The 13,021-nt window shown below is 34.0% G+C and overlaps 1 protein-coding gene across 2 annotated transcripts in view; it reads right to left on the bottom strand.

Annotated features, from left to right (window-relative positions):
* TUSC3 (tumor suppressor candidate 3) overlaps positions 1–13,021 on the bottom strand; it is a 148,597-nt gene that overhangs the window by 61,185 nt on the left and 74,391 nt on the right. For both annotated transcript variants that reach the window (XM_020282781.2, XM_075997329.1), the window contains exons 4-6: positions 7,987–8,127; positions 6,582–6,722; positions 751–840 (exon numbers count right to left, since the gene is read on the bottom strand). In XM_020282781.2, the coding sequence (XP_020138370.1) occupies positions 751–840; positions 6,582–6,722; positions 7,987–8,127 (372 nt within the window). The remainder of the gene's footprint in view (positions 1–750; positions 841–6,581; positions 6,723–7,986; positions 8,128–13,021) is intronic.

Below are 13,021 nucleotides of genomic sequence, written 5' to 3'. Positions count from 1 at the left end.
GACTGCCAGGGTTCTTATAATAATGATGTTTTTATGATTTTGTTCTGAAGAAAATTAAATTTACCACTGATGGCACACTGGCTGCAAACTGTTCCTTTTTCCTCTTATGGTGTTACATATTATTGTCATAGCATATATAAAGCTGAAAAAACAGTTTACACATGTATATTTGATGTGTTAGATACTAATTTTAGGCCGGGCGCTGTGGCTCACGCCTGTAATCCTAGCTCTTGGGAGGCCGAGGCGGGCGGATTGCTCAAGGTCAGGAGTTCAAAACCAGCCTGAGCAAGAGCGAGACCCCGTCTCTACTATAAATAGAAAGAAATTAATTGGCCAACTGATATATATATAAAAAATTAGCCGGGCATGGTGGCGCATGCCTGTAGTCCCAGCTACTCGGGAGGCTGAGGCAGGAGGATCGCTTGAGCCCAGGAGTTTGAGGTTGCTGTGAGCTAGGCTGACGCCACGGCACTCACTCTAGCCTGGACAACAAAGTGAGACTCTGTCTCAAAAAAAAAAAAAAAAAAAGATACTAATTTTAAATCAACACTAAAGCAGTCCTCACCCTAAAAAAGTAATAAGTTGTGTGTGTGTATATGCATGTGTATACATGTATGACAGAGGTAGATAAGAATATACATTTTGATTTACAAATAGATTCCTTTCTTACTAAATGCTAAACATAATTTCTGATTCCTATATTAAGCTGGGTTAAACTTCAGAATATTGCCACTTTGAAAATGCACTTACCACCTGTCCATTGTGTGGGTTCTTATGAGCATATGGAGGTCCACGGATATGGTTCCACATCTGGCCAGAAGTCATAGCAAAGACTATACACTGAAAAACGGTAAATATTTCAATATGTAAACCAGAGAATATCAGAATATTTCACTTTTTTAAAAAACAGATCATAAAACTACCATTTAAAAATGATCTTTTAGTTCATCCATTAAAAAATGTTTCACTTACTAACTGTGGGACTTTGGGTAAGTTACTTATTCTCCCTGCATCTCAGGTTCCATATCTATAAAATTGGGATACCAACTCTGCTAAAGAGATATGTTAATGATTGAATTGGATAACATATATACAGCATCTGGCATGGTGACAATCTGATATTATGTGCTCATCTGCACCAGTCAAAAGCACAGAGGAGACCATTAATGTTTCAGTGATATTTTAAAGCACATGATAATCATCTATATCCTCGAAATTTCATTCTTACATTAGCTTGGATCACCAGAAGCCTACATTCTTGGATTATAGTACTTACATCTCTGTAAGTACCTAAATGCTTTCAGCAAAATATATGACAGTAAATTCAGAAGAAGTTTACAGATGGAAAAAAATCACAAAAAAGATATAGCCAGGAAAAATTCACAGAGATTATTTACATGCCTTCTGAATCTATCAGTAACATCTGTATTTAGAAAACTAATCTTGAAGATTCAAGGAATTACAGGGAGGTTGGCAGAGAGAGTGGATGAACCAGAAGTCACAGTTCAATCACTATGACTTCTGTATAAGCATGTTTTGTTTAAATCACAGAATATTTTTAAATTAATCAACTGAAACACCTTTAGACTTCAATGTGTTCTTCAGGTTAACTTGTGCAATCACTCTTTACTTAGCTGCCTGGCTCTGGCAGGTATTTGTGTCAAGAAAGGTTAAAGGCAAGGATAAGCAATGCATGATTAGGGGCCTAAACATTCTAGGTTTGCACAATTTTTAAAGGAGAAAAAAGGATGCAAAAGGGGAAAAGATGGTGGCAAATTATGATGATATTTAAGCCAAGAGAATGAGTTTAGATTCTATTCTATAATTGCTTAAGAGCCAAGGTGTTTCAACAGAAAATGATAATGACATAATAGCTTTAGAGAGGTTAATCTGAATCCTTTTCCCTCTTTAAGAATAACTCTGAAATTAATTCAGACTTCATAAAAGCCAGATTTGACTTACACAGATTTAGCCTAGGTTGAGATATTTTCTGAAAGTCAGGATTTTACAAAATATTTGCACTTCAACTTAGAGAATACACTAGAATATTAGGCCCAGGGTGGGCACAGAGAATGATCCACCATCTAAAAATAATCATTTCCAAATTTGAAATTGTTATGCGAGAAAAATAAATTCTTTATTTAACAGGAATATAATATCAGTGAATTTAGAGAATACATTCAAGTTGATTATTTATGCTACAGATTTAATGCAGTGTTTAGGCAGAGTGTATTTTGAAATCGAGGAAATGCCTTTTTCTTTTTTGGAAGGGGTCTACTGACATACTTAACAGACTAAAATATTTTTAAAACAGTAGTATCCACATAAGAACCTTTAATGTTCTTAAGACCACTGGCATGCTGACAGTACTTTGTCCAGTAGTTTTATCATAGTAGTTCAGAATAAAGGCTCTTAAAGTACAATAATTGAGTTTCAGGCCTACCTTCAGCACCTGTGCAAACTTGGGCAAGTTCATTGCTCTGGGCCTCAGTTTCCTATTTATAACATTAGTACAATTAGTACTACATTAGTAGTACTACATTAGTAGTACATTAGTACAATATTGGTATCAATCGTTTTAAACTGTGGTGATTACTTATTCATGGTTAAGTTAGTCCATGTAGTGCACTTAAAACTGTGCACGATACATGATGTAAGCTCAATAATTTTTATTGTTACTCCAAAGCCCTTCACAATGTGCTCCTATACTCCTAAATAGCACCATGTCCCAACACTCCTTACCTAGAACTAGATTCTCCATTCAGGCCACTCTTCTTGCTTCCCCCTGCATCCATCATAGTAATACTTGCATCTACATCTTGCTAATGCTGTGTCAACCCAGTCAACCACTCTACCCTACCCAAGGGTTTACTCGTGGCCTATGTGTGGTTCTCCATGAAACCTTTTCAGTTTAGTTTATTCATCTGACACTTACTTACTGAGCACTCTACTGTATGTCAGCTATTTTACTAGACACTAGGGATATAACACTGAATAAGATAAAGATGGTCCCTCTCCTTAGCTGGAAATCCTAAATAACTGACACGTACCCTGAATCATAAAGAAAAAATAGGTGTTTTCCATTTATTCATTCAAGATTTAATTGCTGAAAGCCTACTGAATGTTCAAAAACTGATTTAGAAGCCAAGGATAAAGCAATGAACAAAAACATGTCCTTATGGAGCTTACCTGCTACAGCAGGAAAGTAAAAAATAAAAAATTTAAGTTATATAACGATAATGAATGCTTTAAGGAAAAGTATAGTAGGGAAGGTAGAAGTCAAAGGAGAGGAGGTTACAATTTTAATTAAAGTGGCCAAGAGAGGCCACTCCAAGAAAGTGGCATTTCAGCAGATATATGAAGGAAGGAAACAAGCCATGTATCTATCTGGGAAGAGAGCACACCCCAAGCAGAGAATACAGCTAGTGTAACAGGCCCTATTGAAGGAGAATGCCTGTTATGCTCTAGAAAGAATAAAGAAGCCAATATAGCTGAAAGGAAGAAAATGAGGTGAGGAGAAAGAGAAAAGACTGGTAAAGTAATGGAGGGACAGATCTCAGAGCAATATGGGTTGCAATTCTACAAACTCACTATAGAGTGGGCAAAGGTAGAAGCCAGGATAAAGTAGAAAGGCTACTGCAATATGGGGAATGAGAAATAATTAGAGCTTAAATAAATATAGAAAAGTATGAAAAACAGTTGGAATCTGGACATATCTTAGAGAAAGAGCCCCCAGAATTTTTCTGAAGGATTAGATGTAGAATATGAGAGAAAAAAGAAGTGGTAAAGAAAGACTACATGGTTTCTGATTTGGATGACCAAAAAATGATAATGATAATAATAATAATAAAGTTGTCATTAACTGAGAAAATTAGGTTTAGGAACTAAGATCAGGAGTTTATTTTGTGCCTGTCCGTTTTAAGACACCGTCTTACAGGAAGAGATACAGACTGAGTAGTGAAATTTATTAGTCCAGAGTTTAGAGAGAAGATCTGACCCTAACATAAAATTTTGGAGTCAGTAATGGCTACGCAGTATTTAAAGCCTTAAAACTGGAAGAGATCACCTAGGAAGTAAATATAGACAAAAAAAGAGAAGCTGACAAAGAACTAAACCCTCTGATTACTCCAAAATAAGAGATAAAGTAGATAAAAATGAACAATCAAAGTGGATTAAGTAATAGCAGCAAGAGAAGAAGTAAATCACAAGAGTGTGGCATATTGAAGGACAAGTGAAGAATGTGATTCAGGATAAAGACATCAGTTGTGATAATACTGATGAGAAGGTGATAATATGCAAATCCAGAGCTAAAAATTGAATTTAGTTCCCTAAAAAGTATTTGTGTCCTTTACAAGAGCATTTTCAATAGCATACTGGAGTAAAAGTCTTATGAGGAAAGAATGAAACTATTAATATATAAACAAAGGAGTTTTGCTATAAACAGAATCAGATGAATAGAACAATATCTGGAAGTGTTACAATCCTTTAGGATGAATAAGCAGAAACTTGCATCTCTAACAGGAATGATTCAGTAGTAAGGGAAAAATGTATGATGCCATTAAAAGAGGAGAGAATTGTCAGAACACTGTATTTAAAAAATTTCTGAACAGTATGGGGATACAAATATTTTGGTTACATATATTGCCTTTGCATCGCCCAAGCCAGAGCTACAAGTGTGCCCATCCCCCATACAGTGTGCTCCATACCCATGTTATGAATTTACCCATCCACCTCAATCCCCCTCCCATCTTCCCAGCACCTGATGAATATTACTTCCATGTGTGCACCTAAGTGTTGATCATTAGTACCAATTTGATGGTGAGTACATGTGGTATCTGTTTTTCCATTCTTGTGATACTTCACTTCAAAGAATTGGCTCTAGCTCCAACCAGGATAATACAAGAGGTGCTAGTTCACCATTGTTTTTTTATGGCTGAGTAGTACTCCATGGTATACATATACCACGTTATATTAATTCACTCATGGATTGATGGGCACTTGGGTTGTTTCCACATCTTTGCAATTATGAATTGTGCTACCATAAACATCCGAATGCAGATGTCTGTATTATAAAATGACATTTTTTACTTTGAGTAGATGCCTAGTAGTGGGATCACTGGATCAAATGGAAATTCTATTTTTAGTTCTTTGCAGTATCTCCATATTACTTTGCATAGAGGTTGTACTAATTTGCAGTCCCACTAGCAATGTAAGAGTACTCCCATCTCTCTGCATCCACACCAACACTTGTTGTTTGGGGATTTTTTGATAAAAGCCATTCTCACTGGAGTTAAGTGATATCTCATTGTAGTTTTCACTTGGATTTACCTGATGATTAGAGATGTTGAGCAATTTTTTATATGTTTGCTGGCAATTATTCTGTCTTCTTTTGCTAAGTTTCTGTTCATGTCCTTTGCCCATTTATTGATGAGGTTGTTTGATATTTTTCTTGTTAATTTTCTTAAGTTCTATATAGGTTCTAGTTACCAGCCCTTTATCGGATGTGTAGCATGTGAACAATTCTCCCACTCTACTCATAGATTTTATGCTACAATTTATATTTTAACACCAGTATTTACATTGCAATAATTATTAAATATCAGACAATATTATTGTCTGAATACATTTTATTAATGTTTACATTTTCATTTTATTAGCTAAAAGAATCATGATAATCATAGAGAAAAAAATAGTTTTGTACAAACTGAAATAAGATCATGTCCACCTAGATTCTAGTATTATCTTAACCATTCTTCTAGCTACCTTATTTACCCCTTTCAATCCACTGTCCATTGCTACCACAATGACTGTTCCAAAACCTAAATTTAATCATGTTATTTTCTCTGGAATGCTTTTTTTTTTTCCTAATTTATTTTTTTAAGGTTTATTTGTTTCTTTCAGGTCAGTGAGAGGGAGACCTCCTATACATCACTTATATCCATTTCTCCCCAGGATTGTGGGATGTTAAGCCTTAAAAGGAAGTGAAGAGAGCCTTTCATTTATCTCTCTGCCTTCACATACTATTAGTGAGAACCCATAAAACAATGCTGGGCTGAGTATCGGCGTAGCCCCTACCAGGATCAGTGCACTCAGGGCTGGGGACACAGAGGTACAAAAGGTGTGATTTGTAAACCGAGCCCTCTATCTCTGGAACATTTTAATAGCTACTCATTGCCAGTGCACGAAAAACCATATTCTTGTAGACAAGATAGTTCCATTCTTTCCTCTCCAGGAGCATCTCTTACTCCTTCTTTCCTTGCCATCATTGCTCTAGCTACACAGAAGTGTAGTTCTCTGGATATCCAAGGCTTCACATTTGTTGAATACTTGGCTTTAAAGGCTTTAGAATTTCATTTATTCTTCAAAATTCAGCTCATGTCACACTCTGGGGAGGCTGTCATGATTCCCTTTACTCTAGGTTAGGTGTCTTTATTTGTATTCCTACAATACTCCATGTTTTCCTCCATCACAGCATGGATAATGTCACACCATATTTTTCTGTGATCAGTTTCTATATCCCCACAATACATTCCTTACAGCCAGAGTTTATATCTTATGTATTAGTCAATGCGATAACATACCAGAGACACCATGGCCCAACCAGTCTTGTTATAGATGAACTCCAAGTTGTTCCTTCTTAAATACAGCAAACCACCAACAAGCGATACTAGCAGGGCCAAAGCAATGGTGCCAGAGTAGTTGGGTGGTCTGAAAACTCGAATCTGAAAAAATGCAATGAAAATTTTAAAAGTGAAAGAAAAATACCAAATTTTTCTCTTGACTATATTCTACTCCTTCCAATTTTCAAAACAAAGAAATCGGAAACATTCTACCCTACTTTTTATACCTGGCACTAATACTACTTTAACTCTCTTTATAAGTCAAAACATACATGCCTTAAAAAATCATGGCTGAGAAATTACCTACATACTACATATACTAGTCAGGTAAGGATTACACAAAATACTAAGTCTTCACCACTACATGATATATCCATGTAACAAATCTACATATGTACTCCCTAAACATATATAAATTTATGCGCTGGGCGCAGTGGCTCATGCCCGTAATCCCAATGCTTTAATAGGTCACGGCAATAGGATCATTTGAGGCCAGAAGTTCAAGACCAGCCTGAGCATCATAGTAAGACCCTATCTCTACAAAAAAATGAAAAGAAAAAATTAGACAAGCTTAGTGGCATGCGCCTGTAGTCCCATATCCTCCGGAAGCTAAGGTAGGAGGATCACTTGAGCCCAGGTATTGGAGGTTACAATAAGTTGTGATCGTGTCACTGCACTCCAGCATGGACAACTGAGCAAAACTCTGTCTCGAAACAAAATAAAAAAAACACAAATACACACACAAAAAAATTGTTTTAAAAATTAAAAAAAGAGAGAATATGCTGTTAGAACATGTTTCTTCATCTATTGGGCCCTATTAGGCCAAATAGAGAAATTCAGCAATAAAAGACAAATGTAAGCATTTGTTAAAAAAATCATGGCTGTGTAAAAGTGACTTCCTCCTCATTTAGGTGAATACACTCAAGCATACGTAAACCTTATTTAAATAACTCAACCCAGAGTTGCTCTGGTTCCACCCCATAGAAAATGGGATCATCTAGTAAATGATAGGGGTATGATGAGGGTGTAATATTTGTATCGTTTCAAATTGGAACTTTTTATACTGCTATTCTTTGACAGCTATGTTGAAATGTGATCTGCATACCATACAATTTACCTATTCAAAGTGTACAACTCCTGTACTTTTCAATGGTTTTTAAAGTACTAATGAACCATTATTCTAAAAACCATCTGAATTCACCTAACAGTCAAAGTTCAGCTTATCACTTACGGCTAACCTATGCAGATCTCTCTACACAAGGAGAGATTATCCATAGAGAAATAAAAAAAATATTACTGTGGCCTTATTACAATGCTCTAACCAATCAGCCTATTACTAAAACTGCAGGGAATAATAAAAACATACATGAACATCTGTTCTGTCAGCAATCCACTTTGCAAGTTGTTCAGCTGCAAATCCAATTCTTTGAAGGTCAAAAGTATCAGCTCTCTTGGGTCTGCCTTTTGGAGGAAAATGCATGAATGTAGGAGCAGAGTTCATGTTCAGCTGTAAAACACAAGATAAAAAATACTAATTGTAATATTCCAATATTCTTTATATGTCATTAATCTAATTTTTAAAAAACTTTTTCTGCACAAATTTTGGAAAGATAGCATTTATTATGAAAATCCAAGTGGTTTTCCAGAGTTGTATTTCTGTTTTTATTCGCCTTAATGTACTACTGAATGAAAAAGAACTTGTAAACTTGACTAAGTATTCTGAACTCTCATATTTAACATATATCATTCATATTACCAGCTTTATTCCCTATATTTTATCAGCCATTTCATTTTTTTTTCCTTCTAGATCTATTATTAGGGCAAAGAAAGAAGGGACTGAAAGTGTAAAAGGAAAATATTACAATGGCAGTGAAAGTGTAAAAGGAAAATATTACAATGGCAGTACATGAATTACTTTACTTCTTAAGCAGTTATTAAAGAAAAAGTACTAGAATTTGATGAAAAATGAGCATATTATGGAATTAATTTCAAACAAATTATAAATAGATTGAATTCCCTATTTAAAACTTGAAGACTTTACTTTTTATAATGATGACTATACAACAGAAACCAACCTTTTTGCTCTAAACAACTAGAATTTATCAAAGACTACAGGTGAAATCCTCAATGATAATCTTTTTCTGCTCAACTTCTCCATTAATGCAACTGTCTTAAATTGGTTATATTTTAGAAATATTTTCTACATGTAATTTCCATTTGAAAACTATATTACATAGAACACTACCCTAGTATAAATGGTGCTTATTATTGACATAACATATAAAAAAGATGTATTAGGTTAATTTGCACTCAATATCAAACCACAAAAAAAATACGTATAGGTTAAATTTATGCTGCCAAGGAATTATGAAAAATGTCTTGGTCATTTATTTTAAGACATTTTTGGCTCTTGACTTGAAACAAAATTCAGTATTTCCTAATAATGAGAATGAAAACAAAATTTCATATGTATAAAAAATGTATATTATTAGAATATATATATAGGATTACAATTGGCCATCAAGGTAAAGATATAACACTAAAAGCTTAGATCCCCATAATAACTAAATTTAATAACGAAATATACAGTTAAGATCAAAACACTTCCTGCTCTATATAATGGACTCTGACTATAGCTGTCATATGTACAAGACAGCTCCAAATCATGTAAGAGCTTCATACAATTCAGCACAAACAAGCTGAATCCCAAAAGAAATGTCTCTGTATTAAAAATTTCTCACTTTTAGTACTACAAATGCAATCAGATTTTCATTACTTACCTTCAAGTTATCTACATTAGTACGCTTCAAACACTACTGCTAACAATTAATAGTTGGTCCATGTTTGCTATGGTTTGAAAGTTTGTCCCCATTGTAACTGTATTAATAGGGGGGATCTTTAAGAGGTGATTAGGCTAGGTGGGCTATGCCCTCATGAATGTGATTGGTGCCATTATAAAAGGGCAAGTTAGGCCCACTCTTGCCCTTTGGCCTTCTGTCATGTCATGATGTAGTAAGAAGGCCCTTGCCAGATGCCAGCACCTTGACATTGGACTTCTGAGCCTTCAGAACTGTGACCAATAAGTTTCTGTTCATTATAAATGACTTAGTCTCAGGTATTCTGTTACAGCAGCACAAAACAAATATTAACTGTTATATATGACTGTTACTATATAATAAGCGTTATTATATAATAATTATATAAATTATATATATTATACAATAACTACTTCATTACATAATAACTATTTAGTACACATTTATATGTCTGGCATAGAGCTGAACATTTGCATATATTAAGAACTCATTTTAATCATCCCAATAGTCCTATGAGAAAGACACTATTATTTCCCTCTCTTAAAGATGAGGAGATAAAGGCCTAAAAAGATAAAGCAATTTACCAAAGGTCATGCAGCTATGAATAGGGAAAGATGGAATCTAAACTCAGGTTTAGATTCTTCTAGACTCTAGACAATTCATTACCACTTCTAGACAATTCCACTCTAGACAATTCATTACAACTTCTGACTCTAGACAATTCATTACCACTATATCAAAATACACAATTCATTACCACTATATCATAATACTTTCTGAACTCTAACTCCCTGAATAAAAATTTAACAAATTTTTATAAACAATTTTTTATAAAAATTTTGAACAAGTTCATTAGAAAATTTAATTAGAAACACAAGCTCCTGCAACATGATACAAACTGATTATAACATAAAACATGAAATAACACATCTTATATACATTATATATATAAAATATGCTTCATGTAATATATGCATTATATGTCTCTGTCATCAGAAGTCTACACTATTCCATTTTCTAGCAATGGCTTACATTTAATGAACATTTAGTAGTGCTGGTTAAACTGAACAAAGAACACAGTTATGAGTTCCTTTCTTCCCTGTGCTTCTCTCATTCTAGACTTTGTTCATGTGTTTCCTTTATGGATACACAAGAGAAAACTACAGCCAACATGTAAATATAAGATTAAAAGAGAGGAAGTCCCCCTCATCCTCACTTCCTGAGTTAGAATAATCAGAAAATCCATACTAAGGCTTAACATTCTAAAATTTTAGAGTTTTTTTTTTTAAAAAATCTTATCATTCAGAGTCTTCCTCTTAATTAAAATCTACAAATTCCCTAAGGCTACAGACAAAGCAGAATCCAGCATGAATTTGTTCCTAGTCCAGAGTTTCTTCCAACATACCATACTCATTAACCCAATGGCCTAATATCAGACACTTAGCCTCAGCCATTCCTACGAAATCACTGTAATTGATTGAAATTACTTTCCCAACAAGTCCTCAACAAGCTAGAAATTACCAAATTTCTCCACTTGTTATTATCTTCTGATACCACAGTACTGCTGATAGCACTTTAAAATATCAATTTAGAGAGAGTATTTCCACAAAACATGATTTAATAGTTAGTGGGAAAAAATATGCATTAAATATGCATTAAATAAATTTAATGCATAAAAATACGCATTAAAAATCTTTTAGTAGTTCTCTAGCAAAGCAAAATATATACTTCTCCATTTTTGTAGATTATAATTTGTCATAAAAATCATTAATTTCCATGACTTTTATGCATTTGTGCATTTTAAAATGAAAACTCTTACTGCTGAGCCAAGGGCTAGGTTTTGGAAAAGACAAAGCAGATCTATACTAGGAATCCTGCTGCATCCAAATTAACCTGAGGAAATGTTTCACTTAAGTACAATCTTGACTTCAACTCTCATGCCTATGCTAAACTATAAAGAAATGTCTAAATCATATAAAAGAATTCAACAATTATATCTAACCATACATCTTCATGATGGCAGCCTATAGTCAGCACTCAACAAAAAGGTAAGATTTATCCCACAAAGGAGTTTTTTGTAATCTGAATTAACTGTCAACATTTTAAAGATAGAGATATTTAATGTAAAATTTCAAATCTGGGTCTTTTCTTGAGAAAGAGATCTAGATACATGTGGCCTACATATTTTCAATAGAGCTGGAGCTGAGCTGTACCTCTCACTGGGTCAAGCATGTCCCCTCCAATTTGCTGCAGTCCCACACCACACTGCTTCCCCAACCATGACAGCAAAGGTCAAATGCATGGTGTTTTGCCAATTTTATTTCTTATAGTAGTTAGGAGCAAAGTGAAATATAAGTGTTCCTATTAATGATTTATTTTTTAAAAAGACCAAGAATGATACTATTTTAATAAAATAGGAGAAGGCATATTTATTTGAAAAAGTGAAAAACTAATACATTTAATGTATTAAGTACATACTTAGTATATTAGATATCATGAAACCAAGATAACATATTATCAATAAAGATAACATAAAGATATTATTGTGAAGCTTGATGAACCCAACCCACTTTCTTCATTTAGTTTACAGGTGTATTTGAGTAGGTATTAATATTGGGGCTTAAAGACTGCTCTAGCAGTCACGTTGGACCCAGGTGACTACTTGCCAGAACAACAGAGAGCATTCAAGACTATAATGAATAGCACTTCCATCTGATGATCTCTAAAGCCAATTTTCCTGAGATTTTATAGAGACCTATAAGTTATATGAAATGATATTTGGTTCTTATAGTACTATAATTTTAATTTAGGATAAGGATATTTGAAAAGATAAGGATATTTGAAATTACATATTTATGTTTTCCTTTATTAGTATTTTATTATAATTATTACTATTATACTATTATTACTATTAGCTTCCTACTCTGTAAGCTGCTTATAGGCAAGAACTATGTATGTTTTTTTTTTTTTTTTTTTTTTTTGCAATCACACAAGAGGAGGTTTATTTTCTGGCTAGCCAGGGTCCAAGCCCCAGAGCACCAACGCAGTGGCCACTCTCGCAGGCAAGGACCTATGTATGTTTTTATTTGACAATTTATTGTTTTTACAGAGTAGGCACTCAGTACTATTTGCTGAATAGATAAATACAAAGAAACGTCCTTAAAAGGCAAAATAAATTTATAGGGGGAGAAATAAGCAAAGAATACTAATAGGAAAAGGGTACTGAAAGCAAAAAGAGAATATTTATCTTATTCAACTAGAAACTGGCAAAGACAAATAATTAGCCTGGAAGCAAATGAGCAAAAATATGTACTAATGGCAATGTAATTAGTGGGGTAGATTCTTTAAAGAACTTTATGCTTTTTTTCCATAAGCTGGTAGATCATTATGCCAAAGAATATCACATATGAGAATAATTACATAGGCCAAGATACCCAAACAAATCAATGCTGGGCGCTGCAATAAGGTTTGCATTTAAGAGTTTGATCAAGTAGTAAATATATAAAAAATTGTTAACTGCAAAGTAACATCATGATTAAGAGCTAGGGCTCTAGAAGCCAGAGAGCTGAGTTCAAATTCTAGCTA

Source organism: Microcebus murinus, chromosome 24, assembly GCF_040939455.1.
Source record: "Microcebus murinus isolate Inina chromosome 24, M.murinus_Inina_mat1.0, whole genome shotgun sequence".
NCBI lineage: Eukaryota > Metazoa > Chordata > Mammalia > Primates > Cheirogaleidae > Microcebus > Microcebus murinus.
Note: the sequence above shows the minus strand (reverse complement) of the source record. Positions and strands in the feature narration are given on the sequence as shown.